We start from the raw sequence: 23,211 nt of genomic DNA, 5'->3' as shown, positions 1-23,211 counted from the left end.
GAACAATGGGATCCTTCCAACACTTGGTAGTAGTAGTGAAAATTAGTAAAGATCGCTTTGAAAACACAGTAAGGATGAATATTGGCAAATTCCACCCAGCAACTCTACTTCCAAACATACAGTGTAGACTTTAGGCCCTCATGAAATTTCTATAAGTACTGCAGGAGATAGGTCCAAAAATATTCATAGAAAAATTACTTTTAATGGCAAAACAATAATATAAAATATTAGAAAGTACTCAAATTTTAATTGAGGAGAATGAATAAATTGTGGCATATTCTCAGAAATACCACACCACACTGAAAATTAAACTATTTGGGATTGATCATAGCATCATAATACTGAGTGAAAAAAACTCATTAAGTGACAGCATATGAAAAAATGTGACACACTAAGAAAATTTCCTGTAGTTTAGGAATTTAGACCTGTGTTTTAAAACTATAAAGAAAGCAAGGAAATGATTAACCCTAAAACTCAGGGTGAGGATTACTGCTGATTGCACTGGGACAGGAGAGATTAGAGATGGTCTTAGAAAAGGGCACACAGGGAGTCATGAGTTCACCTTGCAGCAACACATTCTAACAGTAGGAAAATAACTGAGAAGGCTTTATAGCCAAGAGAGGAAGTTTTCTGGACTAGCCACAGTGTTCTATAATATGTGCCTTGAAATATAACCTATAGAGATATGTCTCTTCTCCAAGCAACAGAAGTGGTTGAGGGACTTAATTCCTAATTTCTTTTGCAGGGAAACTGTTTCTGCCGAAATTAAGGCTGAAATCACAGGTCTCAGGAGAATTAAAAAAAAATAAAATGACATAGAAATGGAATCCAAGCCCTGAAGACCCTCTGAAATTCAGTTCTTAGACAATCTAATTGCTCAAATTTACTTAATATCATTTTAGTCTTTGAAATAAGTTGCTTTTCTTTTTCTTTTTTTAATTTATTTATTTACTTGAAAGTCAGACTTACGCAGAGAAGGAGAGGCAAAGAGAGGTCGGTCTTCCATCCACTGGTTTACTCCCCAGATGGCCGTAATGGCCGGAGCTGCACCTATCCGACGCCAGGAGCCATGAACTTCTTCCAGGTCTCCCATGTGGGTGCAGGGGCCCAAGGACTTGGACCATCTTCTACTGCTTTCCCAGGCCACACCACAGCAGAGAGCTGGATCGGCATTGGAGCAGCCGGGTCTCAAACCAGCACTCATATGGGATGCCGGCACTGCAGGCGATGGCTTAACCCATTACAATGCCACAGCGCTGGCCCCTTCTTCCTTTCTTAATTTTCTTTCTTTTTTTTTTTTTTTTTAAAGCCAAGAGCCCAAATGACCTTCGTTGTCTTGTTGATCTTCTATTTCCCAAGTTCTAAAGTTCTGATTGGCAGTCATTTTTATCACCATGCTTAATGACATATGTAAATATCATAGAGGGGCAGGTGTTGTGGCACAGCAGGTAAACTAATGCCTGGGACACTGGTGTCCCATATAGGAGTGCCAGTTTGAGTTCCTGCTACTCTGCTTCCAAGGGCATGATTGCTGAATTACGTGAGTTCCTCCCACCCATGTGGGAGACTTGGAAGGAGCTTCTGGCTCCCGGCTTCAGCCTGGCCCTGCTCCAGCTGTTGCAGCCATTTGGGTAAACCAGCATGCTGATGGAAGATCTCTCTTTGTCACTCTTGCTTTCAAATAATGATAAGAATAATAATAAATCTTAAAAAATAAAACAAATGTCATAGATATTTATTGAATTTTTATTTTTAAAGTATTTTTTATTTTTATAAAATGTTATAAAAATTACAGAGTGGCAGTGTACACTGTAGCACAGCAGGTTAAGCTGCCACTGGGGACCCGGGTATCCCATATAAGAGTGCCTGGGACAAAGTCTTGCAGCTGCTCCCCTTCTAGCTTCCTACTAATGTGCACCCTGGGAGGCAGTGGGTAATGGGTCAAGTATGTGGGTCCCTGTCATCCATCCACATGGAAGACCCAGATGGAGCTCCTGGCTCCTGGTTTTTGTCAGGCCTAGCACCAGCTGTTGTGAGCATCTGGGGAATGAACCAGTGGAGAGAAGATCTCTATTTCCTTGCTTTTCAAATAATTTTAAAAAATTGTACAGAGTATATCTCCTGCTGTTTAGATTCCCCTAATGTTTTTTTTTCCCTTGTGCAGGTCGGGGGGCGGGTGAGGGCAGGGTCGGCCGGGCACCCCAGGGACCCGCCCCCTCCAGCTCAGGCGCGCCTGTGCGGCCTCCGCACCCGCAGCGCCCCCGGAGGCGACGACGAGGCCGCTGCTGTGCGCACACCCCTTGGAGCCGGCCACGGTGCACGGCGGCTCTGGGGTTCGGGTGCGCGTAGATTCCCCTAATGTTAACATTTTGCTTATGTGAGCTTTACTTTCTGGCACCTCAGGATATCTCAGGCACTCTGGGTACCAGAAGGTGAAGGTTCAAGTTATTGGTCTCTGACACCCATGTGGGAGACCCAGATCAAGTTCTGGGGTACTGGCTTTGGCCTGGCCCAGCCCTGGCTATTAGGGGCATTAAGGGAGTGAAACAGCCAATGGAAGATCTTTGTCTGTGTCTCTTGTTCTCTTCTCTGTCTCTATGCCTTTCAAATAAAATGAAAACGAATAAACTAATTTTTAAAGATATACCCTGACTACCTAAGTTCAATCTATAATGCAAGAATGGGTTGACACAAGGAAATCCATGAATATAGTTCACTACATTAATAGAAAAAAGGAAGAAAACCCATATGGTCATCTCACATGCCAAAAGTCAGCAACTATTTGTGTTAAATCAAACACCTGATATAATACTTAGAAAGTTAGAAATAATAGAATATATTCCTTTTGGTGCTAGTATGCTGTTTATACTAACACTTGGTAATCTCACTTTTAATCAAAAGGAAAGACAGGCTTGTGGCCCAGAGCCTTTAGTAGAAAACAGAATCTAGTTAGAATTTAATAACATTTCTCTTGTCATTGCTTTTCTTTTTATTTATGACAGGTGATACTGGTTTATCATTTATGATGATAGTTTTCTTTGAAAATTAAAGTATTTGAGTTTAAAAACTGAGGTGATTTGAAGAAAAATATTAAGTAAAGAAGGATGAAGAAGGTACATAGATTAAGCAAATATCTTGGAGGTGGTACCAGAATGACTCAAGTTTGAGAAAAACTGCTCCAAGCAAATGTTCTCTAAATGAGCCTGTGAACACACTAATGGGAATCTGAGGGTTTCTGGCAAGAATGTTTTAACTTTTCATATTTCTGTCAATGTGTTTTTTTTTTTTCAGTTGTCTTAAAATTTTTATCTTGGGGCCAGTGCTGTGGCACAATGGGTTAAGGCCCCAACCTGCAGTGCCAGCATCCCGTATGAGTGCTGGTTCGAGTCCCTGGGTGCTCTTCTTCCAATCCAGGTCTCTGTTATGGCCTGGGAAAGCAGTAGAAGATGGCCCAAGTACTTGGGCCCCTGCACCTGCGTGGGAGACCTGGAGGAAGGTCCTGGTTCCTGGCTTTGGTTCAGCTCAGTTCTGGGGTTGCGGCCATTTGGGAAGTGAACCAGCAGAATGGAAGACCTCTCTCTCTCTCTGGTTCTAACTCTCTCTGTAACTCTTGCTTTGTGTGTATGGTTTTTTTTTTTTTTTTTTTAATAAACTTATCTTTTAATGCCATTGCCTGTGAATTTTCTTTCTTACTTTTTTATTTATTTGACAGAGTTAGACAGTGAGAGAGACAGAAAGGTCTTCCTTTTTCCGTTGGTTCACCCCTCAAATGGCCGCCATAGCTGGAGCTACGCCGATCAGAGGCCAGGAGCCAGGTGCTTCTCCTGGTCTCCCATGCGGGTGCAGGGCCCAAGCACTTGGGCCATCCTCCACTGCCCTCCTGGGCTATAGCAGAGAGCTGGACTGGAAGAGGAGCAACTGGGACTAGAACCCGGTGTCCATATGAGATGCAGGCGCCACAGGCAGAAGATTAACCAAGTGAGCCACGGCGCCGGCCCCTGTAACTCTTTCAAATAAATAAAATAATTTTTTAAAAAAGATTGATTTTATTGGTTGGCACTGTGGCTTGCTGGGCTAATCCTCCACCTGCGGCGCCAGCACACCTGGTTCTAGTCCCGGTTGCTCCTCTTCCAGGCCAGCTCTCTGCTGCGGCCCAGGAAGGCAGTGGAGGATGGCCCAGGTCCTTGGGCCCTGCACCCACATGGGAGACTGGGTGGGAGGGGGGCGCCTGGCTCCTAAATAAAATATATATATATATATTTTTTTTTTTTTGATAGGCAGAATCAGACAGTGAGAGAGAGAAAGGTCTTCCTTCCGTTGGTTCACCCCTTAAATGGCTGCTATGGCCGGCCGGCGCACTGCATCAATCTGAAGCCAGGAGCCAGGTGCTTCCTCCTGGTCTCCCATGCGGGTGCAGGACCCAAGCACCTGGGCCATCCTCCATTGCCCTCCTGGGCCACAGCAGAGAGCTGGACTGGAAGAGGAGCGACCGAGACAGAATCTGGCGCCCCAACTGGGACTAGAACCCGGGGTGCCGGCGCCGCAGGTGGAGGATTAGCCTAGTGAGCCTTGGTGCCGGCCTAAATAAAATAATTCTTAAAACAAAAAAAATTTTTTTTTTAATCTGAGAGGTGGAGAAAGAGAGAGAGAGAGAAGGAGAGAGAGAGAGAGAAGAGAGAGAGAATCCATTAACTGGTTCACTTCCCAAATTGTCTCCACTGTCTGGGACTGGGCAGCTGAACCCAGAAGCCTGGAACTCAATCCAGGTCCCCCTCAGTCGGGTGCAAGCACCCAAATACTTGAGCCATCACTGCTGTTTCTTAGGGCGGGTACTAGCAGGAAGCTGGAGTCAGGATTTGGAGCTGTGTATCAAACCCAGGTACTCCGATCTGGGATGTGAGCCTCTTAACCAGTCATAATTGGTGGCCAAATGCCTGTCCATAGTATCTTCTGCTCCTTTTTTTTTTTTTTTTAAAGGATATATATGGTTATATTTTTAAAAACAACCAGAAAAACAGTTAAACTTGTGTATTTCAATATATATAAATTTTGACCTTCAAAAATTAACAACAAAAATTGAGTAGAGTGGTGGAGAGTAGGTAAAGTTACAGATCATAATGCAAGGATATGGATGTAGAGTTCCAGAGTAAGATTATTAGAAAACAAGTGAGAGGAAGTAAAATGTTACTGGCTACTATAGCAGGAGGCCAGTCTGAAAGAAAGGCCTGCCCATGTTGCTGGCCATTAGCAAAGGTTTTCTGTTACTTAGGTCACTCAGGAGAAACAGGAACAAGCAAGAATCTGATGGAAGGGGCAAAGTCATAGGTTCTGTCATCAGCTCTCAAAGGTAGATGGCCTAGGAGTAAGTCCAGAAAAGTACTGTGTCCACTTTAGAAGAAGAATAAAAAGGTTGTTGAGTATATTCTACACTGGGTTTAGCTAGAAAAACTGCTTTAGGCTAAGGGCTAAGGACTCCTGACTCTTGGGGTAAAGGTTGTGAAATAAACAACTCTTGACCAACTATGGGTTGCAGAAAAAACTTAACCCTTTACATCATTGTTTCTGAAAATGTGCTGCCCAGACTATCAGCAGCATAACATCATCAGGGAATCTGTTGGAAATGCAAATTTTTAGGTCCCATTCTTGAATCAGAAATAAATCATTTGGGGCTGACATTGTAGTGTAGCAGGTTAAGCCACTGCCTGCAATGCTGGCATACCATATGGGTGCCAGTTCAAGTCCTGGCTGCTCCACCTCTGATCCAGCTCCCTGCTGATACACTCACATGGGAGAAGCTCCTGGCTCCTGTCCTCAGTCTGGCCTAGCCCCAGCCATTTCGGCCATCTGGGGAGTGAACCAGTGGATGGAAGATGTCTCTCTTTCTGCCTTTCAAACAAATAAATATTAAAAAACTAATTTCTGTTTAACAAGTCCTCCAGATGATTCTGATGCATGTTAGTAATTGAGAACCACTCTTCTCTATGATAATTTTGATGATTTTATTTGAAAAGCTGAATGACAGAAAGAAAAAGAGAGAGAGACATTTTCCATCTACCAGTTTACTCTCCAAATGCCTGTAAGAGGTAGGGCTGGGCAAAGCTGAAGTCAGAAGTCAGGAATTTCTTCTGGGTCTCCTACACGGGTGGTTAGAACCCAGGCTTTTTTTTTTTTTTTTTAAGAATTATTTATTTATTATTTGAAGGGCAGAGTTGCAGAGAGGCAGATGCAGAGAGAGAGAGAGATATGGAGAAAGAGAGAGAGAGGAGTCTTCCATCCTCTGCTTCACTCCCCACATGGCCACAATGGCTGGAGCTGGGCTGATCCTAAGCCAGGAGCCAGGAACTTCTTCCCATTCTCCAATGGGTGGGACTTAGGCCATCTTCTACTGCTTTCCCAGGCTATTGCAGAGAGCTGGATTGGAAGTGGAGCAGCCAGGTCTCGAACCAATGTCCATATGGGATGCCAACACTGCAGGTGGCTGCTTTACCTGATATGCCACAGCACTGGCCCCAGAACCCAAGTTCTTGAGCCATCACCTGTTGCTTCCCAGGGTGCAAATTAACAGGAAGCTGAATGGGAAGATGTGGGACTCTGTCGGAGACACTCCAAAATGGGATGCAGGCTTCCCAAGCACCACCTTAGCCCATTCATCACAGCACTAATTCCACATATTGATCTTATTTAAAACTGATGACTGGGGGGGCTGGCATTGTGGTGCAACAGTTAAGCTGCTGCCTATGACACCTACATCCTATATGAGTTACAGTTCCTTTAGCTCTGGCCATTGCGGTCATTTTGGGAATGAACCAGTGAACAGAAGATCTCTCTCTTGTTTTAACTTTTCCTTTCAAATAAATAAAATCTTAGAAAACAAAACAAAACACAATCTGGATAATTATTGTTTGTATGCTTGAAAATTTCTATAATGACATAAAAGTTTAAAAAAATCGAAATAGGGAATATGTTTATGTGTTATTTATAAAATAGAGAGTGAATTTTTTAAAGGATTCACATATTTCAGATTTTAAAAAAATATTATTTGAAAGACAAAAAGACAGAGATTTCTCATCTGTGGTTCATTTCCATAATGCCCACAATAGCTTAGGGTGGGCCAGGCTGAAATCAGAAGCCAGGAACTCAATACTGTAGGAAATACATTTTTTAAATATTTAATATTGAATACCAAATTTAAAAATTAAGATACTAAATTTCATCAGAGACTGGTATTGTGGCACAGCAGGTTAAGCCACTGCCTGTGACACTGGTATCCCATAATGGGTGCTAGTTTGAATCCCAAGTCCCAGCTGCTCCATTTCTGATCCAGATCCCTGCTGATGCATCTAGGAGAGCAGTGAAATTTGGTCTAAGTGCTGGGGCCCCTGCCACCTCTGTGGGAGGCCTGCTTGAAGTTCCTGGCTCCTTGCAGCCATCTGGGAAGTGAACCAGTGGATGGAAGATCTCTCTTTGCCTTTCAAACATATGAATCACTATCAACAAAATATACTCCAAATTGACTGCATTAGCTCCTTATTCTCAATTAAACATTTTTTTTTTAAACATTTGTTTATTCACTTGAAAGACAGAGTTTCAGAGACTTAGAGAGAGCTTCCATCTGGTGATTCACTCCCTACATGGCCACAGTGACTGTGGCTAGGCCAGGCCAAAGCCAGGAGCTTTTTCTGGGTCTCCCAGGTGGGTGCAGGGGCCCAAGCATTTGGGCCATCTTTTGGTGTTTTTCCAGGCACATTAGCAGAGGGCTGGATGGAAAGTGGAGCAGCTGGGATTCTGGACTCAGGCCTTGGCTTAGCCGCCATACCACAGTGCCAGCCCCTGAAACCTTAAATTTCCACCTGACAATGCAGGGTGGCAATGTTTGCAAATTTAGTCTTAGGACTTAACATACAAAAAAATATATACACTCAACGTTTTGGGAAAAAGGGACTGAAGTACTTAAAACATGTCCTTAGTGAATTATATACCCTATTTAAAGATTTCTTTTTTGTCCACAAAAGCCATACACTGACCAAGGGGTCTACCCAGTCCTGAAGGGTGGAATCTAATTTTTGCGTATCCCTGCAGTGGCTGGCACACAGTACATGCGCAATAAGTACTGACTGCACGATGGGTGAATCCAGTTTAAATCTTTTCAGGAGCCCCCACTTGCTTTTCAAATGAGGTGACAGAGGGAAGGGACTTTTCTAGGAGAGCAAAATAATTTGGTTGAAGACAGCATTTAATGGCTCACGTTTTGGTGATCTGGGGATGGAAAAAAATCATTCAAATCTCAGAACTAAGACTACAAAAGGAGAAAAAAAAAGCGTATGGTCGCTGGTTATATACACCCATTATAGATAATATGTAAATAAATATCTTTTTTTTTTCTCAGATTACAGGGAAGGGCTCTGTGCAAAAGTTTCCTCGTTATGAAATCGCGGGCAAATCACTCCATGTCTGTATTTTTCAACCGAAAAAAGCGAATAATCTTTTCCTAAACACCCTCTTCCCCCAAACACACACCCCTGAGGAATGAATGAGCGAACTTTCGGAACACGCCGGTAATGCACTGAACGTTTCAGGTCAACTCGCACCCTGAGAGCCCCGTGAAAAACTCAGAGGTCCTCCAGTCCGGGGGGTCTCAGAGCCTCAGTCGTCTTCGCAACCGCACCTCGCGGGCGACGGCCGATCGCAGGGCCCGTCCGGATCGGGGCTCGACCCTCCCTAGGTCTGCAGGCCGGCGCTCCGCTGACCACGGCCAGTGGGTGGCCTCCGGTGCGCCACCGACAGGGGGGCAATTCCGCCTCTGTCCTGGGGTCCTGGAGGGACACCCTTACCTACGCGAACGAGCCAGGTTCCCCCCAGGCTTTTCCCGCCGGCAGAGGGAGGAGTTCAAGCCGGACCGCCCCAGCTTGCGAAGCCGGAAGACCCGCGCAGCCGGGGCGGGGCGGACGGCGGAGCGGGAAGCACAAGGCGCGCGCTCCCGCGAACGCAGGCGGGGGGAGGTGCCGGGGGCGCGCACGCGCGCCGGGCCGAGAGCCAGGGGGCGGGGCCTCACGCCGACAGACAGCAGGAAGAGGGCGCCCTGGAGCCGAGCCGGAGGCCGGCTGAAAGCGGGCCAAGGGTGGGTGCGAGCGCAGGGGCGGGCCCCCAGGGAGGGCGTCGACGCCGCGGGGGCGGGGTCAGGCCAAGCGGGGACGCGCTCGCGGGGTGGGGAAGGCGGGGGCGCGGCGGTGGCGGGAGCGTGCCCGGTCCCCGCCCCTGTTTCCCACTCTCCTTCCACCTCCGACCGGCCGGGGCTCGGCAGAGGCGCCGCACGTCAGTCCCCGGAGCCGCCCAGCTGCCGCTGCCTGGCCTGCTCCGCTCGCGGTGAGCCCGTCAGTTCCCGCACCGTGCGCTCCTCCAACTGGGCCATGGATGGGTAAGTGCTTGGCGGCGCGGCGGCCGTGCCGGGCTGCGCTGGCCCCGCTTCCTCCCTCGGCGCGTCCCGCCAAGGCCGGGGAGCCCGGGCGCGGCGCCGGCGGCCCGAGGAGCGGCTCCGGCCGGGCTCGACGGCGGGGCTTCCGGGCGCCTCGGTGGGGGGACCTCCGAGTCGCGGAGGCGCCGTGCGCCGCAGCCGCTCCTTCCTGCACGCGGCGGCCCCGCGGCGTCCCCCCCTTCACACCCGCAACAGCGCACACCCCGGGAAGCGAAGGGGAACCCGGTGCAGCCGCCGGGGGGCCGGGTCCGCCCTTCGCGCTCCGAGTCCCGGGAGCCTGGCCGGCCGGCCGGCCTCCCGACACTTCCTCTCAAAAAATGGTGCGCGGCGCCGGGGGAGGCGGAGGCGGCGCTCGGGGCGGGCGCCGGTCCTGCCGCGCTCCGGTCCTGCCGCCTGGGGAGTTGCTGTTTACCGGCGAGGTGGGGCGAGTGCCGGCGCTCTCCCCGGCGGCGAGGCGAGCGGCGAGCGCGCGCGTCCGGACACGTCTGGGCGGCGACCGGGTGCCGAACCCCGGCCCGGCGCGGGGAGGCTCGGGGCCGCCGGGCACTGGCCCAGGTCCCCCGACCCGGGCTGTGGGGATACGGTAGTCATTTCTGGGTACCTAGCGTCTGGTACCGCGACCTGGTGGCCGCGGACCCTTCCCCGTCGCGCCCCCACCCCTGAGAAACTTCCTGATCGCGCTGTCCTGTGTGTGTGAAAAACACTGTGAAAGTGTCATTTTTCAGGCAGCTTTCAGAGGCTCAAAAATGGATTAGGTCCTCGACCTTTAAAATAATAACAAAAATTTGGAATCACCTGCACTGTAAAACAGTTTCTCTGGGGACTCGGGGTGTAGGGTGGGACCTGACATGTTAATTATTAGGAAAAAAAACTAGGATTTTGGTAAATTAATTGAAGGTTCGTAGTATGTGCATCAGGATTTAGAAAAGTCCCAGCTCTGTCCGAGTTAGAGGTTGCGAATCCATTTATTTATTCCATTTTACACTTGAGGTTTTGCTTGGCCTGTTACCTACTTTGGATGATAAGGTTTCTATAAGCCCCTTGCTTGTGGAAGATGCGGGACTAGCTTGGACAGTGAAAGCCACTTACATGTTGCCATGCATGATGGTTGTTGTCGTGCTGTGTAAAGACGATGGAATCTTCCAACAATTTTTGTCCTCATAAGATTTCATTTATCTTAGTTTCACAATACGAAATGTGTGATACTAGGGAATAACTCATTTGAATCCAGATTGCACGCTCTTAAAGACATCAAATTACAATTTTAGAATTTATGGTTGTGATCATCTTTAAAGTATTGCTTTTTATGTAGATGGAAATGCTTTATTGTCTAGTTGAAGCTCTCTGCGAACACTGTGGAAGATTTAGGTCTATTTCACATTACCTTACTCAGTTACATTTTGTGTATGTGCAAGATTTTGCTGTTTCAATGATTTGTGTCATTATGCCAGTTTTCAGTCCAGGAAGGCCATGAAATTATTGTTTTGGTATTTGTAGGGAATTGTGGCTAGAAGGTTTGACTTTATTTAGGGAAGCAAGCTAGCTTTTCCTGTCCTAAAATTTATAGTTATAATAAAGAAAAGTTTTATAATAAAAACAACTTTTGGAACTTCTTTGTTAAGCTCTTGAACAACTGAGCAGTGCCAGCTTATTCTTTGGCTAGTGTTTAAAAAGTTTGTGGTTTTGAAGTGAAGAATGAGTTTATTGGTCTAAATATGGAGGGTAGTGACACAGATAGTGGAAGGTAAGTTCATTAGGTAGCTCAAGTAGGAGCATGATTGGCCGCCTGTGTCAGGACTAGTAACCATAGGTATTGCACAGTTTTACTTTCAAGTTTCAAAGGTCTAGAAGGAAAAACAAAATCGACATAGTTATTGTTTAAAACAAATTACATGGCTTAACAGTCCACCCAGAGTCATATATTTGTTTACTTTTATGAAGTGATGATGACATTGTAGGTTATTAACAGAGTGTGGAATTGACTTCTACTTTCTTTTAGCAGATAGGGAGGTAAAGTATTGATTGAAGACATAGAAGAGATACATTTTTGTATGGCAGAACTTTATAATAGGAGTTTTTACACTCTGGTCTTGAAAGATATGGTGTTGAATACAGTGAATTTTTGCCTTTTGGAGGTTAATTAAATTTCTCTATTTTCCCACAACCTGAAAAGTTATCTTTCCCTTATGTTGGGTAGTTTAAAAACAAACAAACCACCAGGCAACATAGTCTTCTTTTTAGTTCCTCTTCAAATTCCAGCTGCCTTTTGTGTGTGTGTATGTGCTCATTTCCCGCTAAGAGATAATTTGAACTTAAGCACAGTTTTGACATGGTAGAATTTTCTAAAAGGCAAATCGTTTCTCTGAAAATTTTGATGTCTGAAACTTGATGTTCATATTTATTTTAGCTCTCAGAGATTGACTTAAGTATATTTTGGTGCGCAATCATGGTTGGGAAATGGCCGATTCGCAAAATATCTTAGACTTCTGTAAAATCCAAGCACTAGTTTTGTTTCATTTAAAATTTTAGACATGATCATTCATACCAGTGATTTAAAAGAACGTAGTAACTTTAAGTTTTGGTTTGAGTTTGTTAAGTAAAGGTAAATGAGTAAACACATAATCATTTTGTTGAAGCACAATTACACTTTTCTAAATAGTGAGGTGATTTCTTATATTGTTGCCCAGTCTTTGCTTTTATACTCTGCTGTTGCTAGACTGTCCCATCATTTTTCTTTGTATTAACATTTCATAACTCATCACATTCTTATTTTTATTATTTGTTATTGTAATGCTTTTTCTTTTTTCTTTAATCTTATTATCTCTGTCTTTTAAAAACTTGTTCTCTAACTTTGTTTTCCATTTTCTCTTTTTACTTTTTCCATACAGTGTTGTTACAGATCTTATAGCAGTCGGTTTAAAGGTAGGAATCTTTTACTCTCCTTTCATAAGCATTTTTATATCTTAGTTTTTTGCATTTTTTCCAATGGTGAAATCATCTCACCTGTTCATAGAATTATCTGTTTATTTGTATGGTGATGACTTTTTATTTTTATTTAGCTCCAACGTGAGTAGATCTGTAGTTTGCATTTTATATATTTATAAGGAGGAACTATGTTATTATTTATGAAATACGAAGAAAGGGCAGCTCAAAGAAACATGGACTAACAAGAAGTTTTTTGTTTTTGTTTTGTTTTAGCAGTTAAATGTAAACTACACTCTGATTTTCTTCATATCTTGTTCTTTTATCCTCTTTCATGATTGTGCTTGCAAGTAATAAAATAATAATAGCAGTTGATACTTATTTTTTCATTACTTACTGTGTGCCAGGTGCTTTACCTGTGTTTTCATTAGTAATTATAGTAATCCTTCAAGGTAGGTAATTAATATTCTTGTTTTAGAGATTTAAAAAATGAGTTGCGAAAGTCTGTGTCCATTTACAGTGTACTGCTGTTCCACTCCTATCTTCCTGATTCCAAAATCTGAGCATTTTTGTTAGTAGCCACCATCAGTGAAGGTCCTACCTAAAAGGCTAGAAAACTGGATAATTAATATTTTACGTTGATGATTTTTCTGAGTTATAGATCATTTTGGTTTTATCAACACCTCACTGTATTTTATAAGTAATTTCATCAGTATACCGCTTTTAAGACATCAGTGGGCATTAAAGTTTTTCTTTAGTAATTTGGTATTTAATATAGTTGAGACTCTAGTTCTCTAAGACACTTACATATTTAGATTATTGTAGAAAAAAAGAAATAGTTCATCTTTGTATTATGTGTGTTAAATAGCCCTTGTGTAAGTACCTGTAGGGGAAGAAATACTTAAAGGGAATTGTTTTGATTTTATTAAAAATGTAACTTGTGATTCTAGAATTTTATTTGGCAAAAATGAACACAGGAGACATTTACAAAACCTAACCGTTTAGGAGTTAAGAAATTATGCTTGAATCTCAGACTGTCATGTTGTTGTGGGGAAAATTACATCTTGATGCTTAATGAAAGAAAATTTAAATGTTAGGTACAGGAGTCATATTTGAATATAGGACTTGACTTTCTGGCTCCAAAGTGCAGAAAACAAAAACTAAATCCTCGGGTAGGTGTTGTGGCGCAGCAAGTTAGGCCACTGTTTGGAATGCCTGCATCCCGCATCATTGTACTGGTTCAAGCTCTTTTGGTTTTTTGGCTCAAGCTTTTGATCCAGCATTCCTGCTAATGCACTGTGGGAGGCAGCAGATCTTGGCTCAGGTGATTGGCCCTTGCCACCCACTTAGGAGACTGATGGAGTTCCAGGCTCCTGACTTCTGCCTGGCCCAGCCCTGGCTGTTGCCTCCACTGGGGGAGAGAAATAGAGGTTGGAAGATCTTGTGTATGTCTGACTGCCTCTCTGTTGTTTCAAGTAGATGAAGTGAAATAAATATTAAAGAAAGATCAGATCACAATAGAGAACATGAACTGATCAGTTAAAAAATCTTTATAGATTTAAGTATTGGAAAGGTACTTTGAAATTATTCATATAGAATTTCTCATAAAATAAGTTTTAATCGGTTTTTCTTGAATATTATCTGAGGAAGTTTAATTACCAAATAATAGGCCAATAAGACTCATTGCATCTTTATTTTTTTTTAAGATTTATTTATTTGAAAGAGTTACAGAGAGAGGTAGAGCCAGAGAGAGAGATGAGCATGAGGTCTTCCATCTGCTAGTTCACTCCACAAATGACCTTAATGGCCAGAGCTGAGCTGATCCAAAGCCAGGAGCCAAGAGCTTCTTCTGGGTCTTCCATGTGGGTACAGGATCCCAAGGACTTGGGTCAGCTTCTACTTTCCCAGGCCGTAGCAGAGAGCTGGATTGGAAGCGGAGCAGCCAGGATTCAAACCGGCGCCCATATGAGTTGCTGCAGGCCAGGGTTTTAACCCTGGGCTACACTCTAGCCCCAACTCATCACATCTTGATTATTTGAAAGATAAGCCAATAGTTAATCCCTCTGCTGTCTGAATATGATGACAGAACAAATGATTTTAGCCAGTGGCAAGTGTTGGTTTCACATTATGCTTCATAGGTTAACTTTGTATTTAGAAAAGCGATGTGGACTTTTTTCTTAAAGAAATGAAAATATTCTTAAATATAAAATCTGTTATTTTAAGGGAAGAAAACAGTTGCTTCGAGAGATTTAAGTGATTCACTCTATGTCATGAGGTCAGGAATTTTTGGTATTTTCTTCAATACTGTGTTTCTAGTGCCTGGCACATAATCTCAAAAATATTTGATGAATGAAATGAATGTCAGCTTGTCATGCAGCTAATTACGTGTCAGATTTATACTGGAACGTAAACCTTCTAATTTTGCTAATGTTTCTTCTGTTAGGTATATACCATAGTGAGAAAGATTTAATTTCAGTTTTTAGACTGGAATTTTCTTAAAGACAGGAACATTTTCAGGCAGTTCAGGGCCATACCATGTTTTACTTAGGTGTATACTTTGTATCTTCTAAGTGGAATATAAATTTTTGAGCCTGACCTTAATTAAGAAAATTAGTGTTTGGTACTTCTCATGAAATATTTTATTTTTCATGTTTATATTTTGAAATGCTTATTGAGAAACAATGAGAAGTAACTGCTGTCCTTAATTTTTAATTCCTCTGAATGAAGAACCAAACAGGTGATTATGAATGACACCATACATATTTCAAGAATTGTTATACCAGATAAATCAAAGTATCAGCATTGTAACAGCTTTTTGTGCTTGTACTTTGATGTATTTTTTATGTTTAGCCTATACTTTATTAATAGTTGGTTCATCTTAAACTCAGATGGTTCCCATATTCCTGGTTGCTTTTTCAAAATACCATAGTAGCTATTAAAATAAACTATTTTTTGAGTCATAGCCTTCTATATTAAATGTTTTAGTCTTCATCCTATTGAGAAATACATGTGTTTTAAGAAGGACCATAATTGGCTTCCAGTAATTACCATGCTTGAAACTATATAGGAACAGACAATACAGCATGTTTCAGTAGTTTTGAAAATAGTCTTCTATTTGATTGAACAGAGGTTAGCAAACTACAGCCCTTGGGCCAAATCCAGCTTGCCACCTGTTTTTGTAAATAGTTCAATTGGAACACAACTATGCTCATTTGTTTTTAGTAGCTACTTTTATACTAAAATGGCAGAATTGAGCAGTTTTGTTTTGTTTTTTTAAGATTTATTTTATTTGGCCGGCGCTGCGGCTCAATAGGCTAATCCTCCACCTTGCGGCGCCGGCACACTGGGTTTTAGTCCTGGTCAGGGCACCGGATTCTGTCCCGGTTGCCCCTCTTCCAGGCCAGCTCTCTGCTGTGGCCCGGGAGTGCAATGTAGGATGGCCCAAGTGCTTGGGCCCTGCACCCCATGGGAGACCAGGAGAAGCACCTGGCTCCTGCCATTGGATCAGCGCGGCGCACCGGCCACGGCAGCCATTGGAGGGTGAACCAACGGCAAAGGAAGACCTTTCTCTCTGTCTTTCTCTTACTGTCCACTCTGCCTGTCAAAAAAAAAAAAAAAAAAAAAAGATTTATTTTATTTAATTGAAAGAGTTACAGAGAGAGAGGTCTTCCATCTGCTGGTTCACTCCCCAGATGGCCACAATGGCTGGAGCTACGCCTATCTGAAGCCAGGAGCCAGGAACTTCTTCCAGGTCTCCCATGTGGGTGCAGTCCTTGGGCCAAATAGCACTGCTTTCCCAGGCCATAATAGAGAGCTGGATCAGAAGAGGAGCAGCTGAGACTGGAACCAGCGCCCATATGGGATGCTGGCGCTTCAGTTCTGGGCTTTAACCAGCTCTGCCAGTGCTGGCCCCAGAGTTGAGCAGTTGTAGCCAAGATTATGAAGCCAAAACATTTACCCTCTGGCGCTTTACAGAAACAGTTTAATATTGTGCTTGCATTTTAGGAAATACTGAAGGCCTTCACTGCAGATTTTTTTTTATTTTTTATTATTTTTTAAAATTTATTTATTTTGGGGCTGGTGCTGTGGTGCAGCAGGTTAAAGCCTGAGCCTGTAGTGCTGGCATCCCATATGGGTACCAGTTTGAGTCCCAGCTGCTCTACTTCCAGTCCAGCTCCCTGCTAATGCTCCTGAGAAAGCAGCAGCGGATGGCTCAAGTGCTTGGGCCCCTGCACCCACATGGGAGACCCTAAAGAGGCTCCTGGTTTTGGATCAGCTCAGCACTGGCTGTTGTGGCCATTTGGGGAGTGAACCAGTGGATGGAAGACATCTTTCTGTCTCTTATTCCCTCTGTGGCAGTAGTGGATGAGAGAGAGCTTCCATCCTCTGGTTCATACACCAAATAGCTGCAAAGGCTAGAGCTGGGTCAGATGGAAGCCAGGAACCAGGAGCTTCTGGGTCCCACATGGCTATAGGGGCCCAAGCATTTGGATCATTTCTGCTGCCTTCCCAGGCTCATTAGCAGGGAGCTGGATTGGAAGTAGAGCAACTAGGACTCCTAACCATCACCGCTGTGGGATGCTGGTGTTGCAGGCACTTAACCTGCCATGCCACAGCACTGGCCCCTGCAGATTCTTTTTTTAAAGATTTATTTGAAAGACAGAGTTACAGAGAGAAGTATAGGCAGAGAGGTCTTCCATCCACTGGTTCACTCTTCCAGTGGCCACAGCGGCCGAAGCTGCGCCAATCCAAAGACTTGGGCCATCTTCTACTGCTTTCCCAGGCCATAGCAGAGAGCTTGATTGGAAGAGGAGCAGCCGGGACTAGAACTGGCGCCATTTGGGATGCTGGCGCTTCAGGCCAGGGGTTTAACCCGCTGTGCCACAGTGCCAGCCCCTGCAGATTCTTTTTATAGTGTGAAATGTGCAGGTCTTTAGGGAGCAGTTTGATACATTTTTTTTCCTTTTTATTTATTTGAAATGCAGAGCGACAGAGAGCAAGTGAGAGATCTTCCATACACTGGTTTATGTATGCCCAGTCACCCACAGCAGCTGGGTCTGAGTCTGGCTGAAGGGAGTAAACTGGAGCGCAATTCAAATCTGCCACAGGAGTGGCAGGGACATGAGTACTTGAGCAATTACCTGCTGTCTCCTGGAGTATAGGAGTATAGCAGAAGCTGGAATCTGGACTTGAACCCAGGCACTGTGTTGTGGGATATGGGCTTTGCAAGTGGCATCTCAAGCCCTGTGCTACTCCTCATTTTAGTGTTCATTTGAATTGTTGACCTGATGATTTGTAGAAGTAAATATCCTTTCAGGTTCTTGTTAGACATTTGTTTATCTTTTTAAAGTAAATTTCTGCTAAATATTTTGCTTATTTTTATAAAATGGTCTAATATTTTTTAAAGATTTATTTATTTATTTATTTGAAAGAGTTCAGAGAGGCAGAGGCAGAGAGAGAGAGAGCTCTTCCAACTTCTGGTTTATACCCCACATGGCTGCAATGGTCAGAGCTAGACCAGGCCTGGGTCAGGCCTAAGTCAGGAGCCAGGAGCTTTTTCCAGATTTCCCATGTCGGTGCAGGGGTCCAAGTACTTGGACCATCTTCTGCTATCATCCCAGGCCATAGCAGAGAGCTGGATCGGGACTCGAACTGGTGTCCTTATGGGACATTGGCACTGCAAGCAGCAGCTTTACCTGCTATGACATAGCACTGACCCCTAAAATTGTCTTTTTAAACCCTGCTCAATCTCTGTCTTTACAATTTTAAAAGATTTATTTACTTTCATTTTATTTGGAAGGCAGAGAGCAAGAGACTGATGGAGAAACTTTCTTCTTTCTTTTTTTTAATTAATTTTTTAAAAAAAATTTGACAGGTAGAGTTATAGACCATGAGAGAGAGAGAGAGAGAGAGACAGAGAGAAAGGTCTTCCTTCCTTTGGTTCACCCCCCAAATGGCCACTACAGCCGGCACTGCGCCGATCCCAAGCCAGGAGCCAGGTGCTCCCTCCTGGTCTCCCATGTGGGTACAGGGCCCAAGCACTTGGGCCATCCTCCACCGCCTTCCTAGGCCACAGCAGAGAGCTGGACTGGAAGAGGAGCAACTGGGACCAGACCCAGCCCCCATATGGGATGCCGGCGCCGCAGGCGAAGGATTAACCAAGTGAGCCACAACGGCGCTGGCCCCTGGAGAGACTTTCTAACTGCTTGTTTGTTTCCCAAATGCTCACAGCAGCCAGGGCTGGGCCAGGTGGAAGTCAGGAGCTGAAAACCCAGTCTTGAATCTCCCTCATGGATATCAGGGATCCAAATATTTGAGCCATCATCTGCTGCTTCCCAAGATATGCATTGATAGGAACCTGGATCAGAGCAGTGTAGCCGAAACTTGAACCCAGCCGCTCAAGTGGCTACTTAACTGCTGCACCAAACACCTGCTCACACACGTTAGATTTTAATTTACACTCAGTTCAATATATTTTCTGCTCTGGGCTTGGGATGACCTTTGACCCGTGTGTGTGTGTGTGTGTGTGTGTGTTTTTTTTATTAAGATTTATTTATTTGAAACCCAAAGTGACAGAGACTAAGAGACAGGAAAGACTGTGTTTCCATCTGCTGGTTCACTCCCCAAATAACCACAATCAACAACTGTGGAGACTGGGCCAAGTTGAAGCCAGGAGCTAGAACTCTATCCAGGTCTTCTGTGTGGGTGGCAGGAATCCAAGCACTTGGGCCTTCCTCTGCAGCTTTCCCAGATGAATTAGAAGGGAGATGGATGGGAAGTGGAGCAGTTGGGACTCAAACTGGCACTCTGATGTGGGATGTTGACATTGGAGGTGGTTGCCTAACCTGCTGTGTAGCCATGCCAGCCTGTTTTTTTTTTTTTTTTTTTTAAGGTTTTTTTATTTTTATTTACTTGATAAAGCAAAGCAATGGGAGATGGGGGAAGTGGACAGGAGGGGAGAGAGACGGAGGGAAGGAGTTGTAGAGCGAGGTCTTTTGTCCTGGGACTGGGCCAGGGCAAAGCCTAGGAGCTAGGAACTTGTGTCCCACATGGGTTGCAAGGAGACAAGTACTTGAGCCATTGTCTGGATACTCCCAGGGTACATCTTAGCAAGAAGCTGGATTGGAAAAAGAGTAGCCGGGACTTGAACTCAGTACTCTGATATGGGATGTGGATGTCTCAGGCGACGACTTAATCTGCTGTACCATAATACCCACCCTTTGCTTTCTTTTTAATTGCTATTTTGATCAAAGAACATCATGCTTTGTGTAAGTTCAGTTCTTTTATATTTCCTGTGTTTTGTTTTGATGTCAAACATGGTGTGAGTTTACACTTGAATGTGCAGTCTACTTTCGATGGTTGTAGTGCCAGTAAATGTCATAGCACAAACTGGTTGAAGATTCAAGTCTCCTGTACCTTTACTGATTTATCCTTCTATGTGTTTTGTCAGTTACTGAAATAGAAGACGAAAGTTGAAATTTCCATCTAGAAATGTGGATTTGTTTATTTCTTTTTGCTTTGTGTGTTTTGAAACTCAGTTATTATACACATGCACATTTCATACTCATTTTCTTGATGAATTGACCCGTATTATGAAGTTACATTTTTATCTTAATAAATCATGTCCTGAAGTCTGCTTTGTCTGACATTAATGTAGCCATCCTAGCATTTGTGATTAGCATTTGTGTGGCACAACTTTTTTCTGTTTTCCTTTTGTCTATTTTTAAAAAGTATTTATTTATTTATTTGAAAGCCAGAGCAGCCGGGCGCCGTAGCTCACTAGGCTAATCCTCCACCTAGCGGCGCCGGCACACCAGGTTCTAGTCCCGGTCGGGGCGCCGGATTCTGTCCCGGTTGCCCCTCTTCCAGGCCAGCTCTCTGCTATGGTCTGGGAGTGCAATGTAGGATGGCCCAAGTGCTTGGGCCCTGCACCCCATGGGAGACTAGGATAAGCACCTGGCTCTTGCCTTCGGATCGGCGTGCTGCGCTGGCTGCAGCACGCCGGCGGTGGCAGCCATTGGAGGGTGAACCAACGGCAAAGGAAGACCTTTCTCTCTGTCTCTCTCTCTCACTGTCCACTCTGCCTGTCAAAAAAAAAAAAAAAAAAAAAAAAAAAAGAGCAACACAGAGGGCAGAAGTGAGGAAGTGAGGGAGAGAAAGAGAGAGAGATATCTTAAATGTGTTGCTTTGTTTCCCAAATGGCTCAAACAGCTAGTTATGGGCCAAGCTGAAGCCAGGAGCTGGGAGCTCCATCATGGTCTCCCACATGAGTGGTAGAAATCCAAGTACTTGAATCTCATCTGCGCCCTCCCAGGCACAATAACAGGAAGGTGGGTTGTAAGCAGAGTAGCTGAAACTAGAGCCTTTGTCTCGCAGCATTACCCACTGTGCCACAATGCCGGCCTCCCTCCTTTCTCTTTTGAAAGGTTCCCTCTCCCTCTTCCCCTCCCTCTCCTCCTCCCCCTCCCTCTCTCCCTCCCCCTCTCTCCCTCCCACTCCCTCTCCCTCTCCCTCTTCTCCCCCTCCCTCTCCCTCTCTTTCTCCTTCCCGTCTCTCCGTCTCTCCCTCCCCCTCTCCCTCTCTATCTGTATAACTGGCTTTCAAATAAATTAATCCTTTTTTAAAGAAGGATTTCTTTTTAAATGATATTCATCTCATTGATAACTTAAAATTATTTTTTAAAGATTCATTTAGTTATTTGAAAGAGTTAGAGAGAAGGAGAGGCAGAGAGTGAGAGAGAGGTCTTCCATCTTCTGGTTAACTCCCCATTTGGTTGTAATGGTGGGAGCTGCACTGATCTGAGCTTTCTGAAAGGAGCTTTCTCTGGTACTCCCACATGGTGCAGGGTCCTAAGAACTTGGGCTATCTTCTGCTGCCTTCCCAGGCCATAGCAGAGAACTGGATCAGAAGAGGAGCAGCCGGGACTAGAACTGGCATCCATATGGGATGCTGGCACTGCAGGCGGCAGCTTTACCTGCTATGCAACAGTGTTGGGCCCTAAATTTTTTATTTTAATAAAATCCTATAGAAATGTTGCAAGAATAGTACAAAAACCGTAAATACCCTTTTTTCACATAGTTCTGGATCATTATAGGAGAAGTCTCAAAAAGTTAATGGAAAATGTATAATATGAAAAAACCATGCATGGATTACACAATTTTTTTGCACCAAAATAAAGTTACTATTTCCTTTAAAGTTTTCTTTTTCCTTTTTTTAAAAAATTTATTTGAAAGGCAGAATGACAGCGAGAAAGAGGGAGAAAGAGATCTTCCAGGGACCGGTGCTGTGATGTAGTGGGCTAAGCCTCTGCTTGCAGCGCCGGTATCCATATGGTCACTGGTTCATGTCCCAGCTGCTCCTTTTCTGATCCAGCTCTCCGTTGTGACCTGGGAAATCAGTAGAAGATGGACCAAGTGCTTGGGCTCCTGCAGCTGTGTGGGAGACCCAGAAGAAGCTCCTGGCTTCAGATCAGCTTTGATATGAGGTGTAGGCATCTCTCAACTGGTGGCTTAACTGCCAGGCCAGGTGCCTTCCCCTATCCACAACTTTTTAAAAATTTACTTGAAAGGCAGAATTAACATGGTGGGGGTGGGGGTGGGGATCAATCTATCTCGTTCGCTCCCCAAATGGCCAAGGAGCCTGGAGCTGCTTCTTTGTCTTCCATGTGGGTACAGGGGCCCAAGCATTTGGGCCATCTTCTGCTGCTTTCCTAGCTGCATTAACTGGGAGCTGATTAGCTCCTGAAATCTATACACCCCTCTCATTTCTACAGTTTCTCTGTGGTTGAATTTGGACATGGGAGTTAGCAACTTTTGCTAGTTTCAGGCTTCAGACCAAAAGCCTAATTACCTAGTATAACAGGTACAGAGGCATATCACCTAGATATGTCATCATGTTATTTTGAAAGGTCAGATTCCAGAACCTTCCAGAGAGGAACAAGTCAACTTCAAAGAAATGTCAGGTTGCATCTTACCAGCAAAACTGTATGCTATATGAAAATGGGACAGTATAATGTTCATAGAAAAAAAGTTTTAACCCGGGATTCCTTTTTAAGTCAAATGACCATTTATAAGGATAGAATTCTCAGACATGCATAGACAAAATTTATCTTGTTTACTATTATTTGAGTAGTTATTAAAGGATGTACTTAAGCAAAGTTACATACTAAGGACAGGGAAAATGGGTTACAGAAAAAGTTGAGCCAACTCAGAAGAGAAATGGAAAGAAGCTTCAGGTTGACAGCTGTTCAGAAGGCTTAGAAAAGCCGTCATTCTAGATGGGAGTAGGAGAGGGGTTTTTCAGAAGGTTCATCTTGTGATGAATAGTGTCATGGGGAGTTTGGGTAAAAATTGATGTTATTGTAAAGGACAGTAGTGAGAGGAAAATTTTAAAAGGCAGTTAAGGGGGCTGGCGCTGCAGCATAGTGGGTAAAGCGGCCACCTGCAGTCCCAGCATACCATATGAGCGCCTATTGGAGTCCTGGCTGCTCTACTTTTTTTTTTATTTTTTTATTTTTTTTTTATTTTTTGACAGGCAGAGTGGACAGTGAGAGAGAGAGACAGAGAGAAAGGTCTTCCTTTTGTTGTTGGTTCACCCTCCAATGGCCGCCGCGGCTGGTGTACCACGCTGATCCGATGGCAGGAGCCAGGTACTTCTGGTCTCCCATGGGGTGCAGGGCCCAAGTACTTGGGCCATCCTCCACTGAGATCTGGCCTTGGAAGAGGGGCAACCGGGACAGAATCCGGTGCCCCGACCGGGATTAGAACCTGGTGTGCTGGCACTGCAAGGTGGAGGATTAGCCTAGTGAGCTATGGCGC

The 23,211-nt window shown here is 44.5% G+C and overlaps 1 protein-coding gene across 8 annotated transcripts in view; it reads left to right on the top strand.

Moving 5' to 3' along the window:
• Positions 1-9,184: 9,184 nt before the first annotated feature.
• PTBP3 (polypyrimidine tract binding protein 3) overlaps positions 9,185-23,211 on the top strand; it is a 108,862-nt gene continuing 94,835 nt past the window's right edge. For 2 of the 8 annotated variants that reach the window (XM_051843121.3, XM_051843113.3), the window contains exons 1-2: positions 9,190-9,415; positions 12,361-12,394. In XM_051843121.3, coding sequence (XP_051699081.1) covers positions 9,408-9,415; positions 12,361-12,394 — 42 coding nt within the window. In that variant the 5' untranslated portion in view covers positions 9,190-9,407. Of the gene's footprint in view, positions 9,416-12,360; positions 12,395-23,211 lie in introns of all 8 variants that reach the window. The other 6 variants (XM_089301648.1, XM_051843126.3, XM_051843130.3 and 3 more) reach the window with 6 other exon arrangements.

Source organism: Oryctolagus cuniculus, chromosome 1 (genome assembly GCF_051225735.1).
Source record: "Oryctolagus cuniculus isolate XC-2025 breed Fujian yellow rabbit chromosome 1, ASM5122573v1, whole genome shotgun sequence".
Classification (NCBI taxonomy): Eukaryota; Metazoa; Chordata; class Mammalia; order Lagomorpha; family Leporidae; genus Oryctolagus; species Oryctolagus cuniculus.
This window is presented reverse-complemented; position numbering and strand designations above follow the sequence as displayed.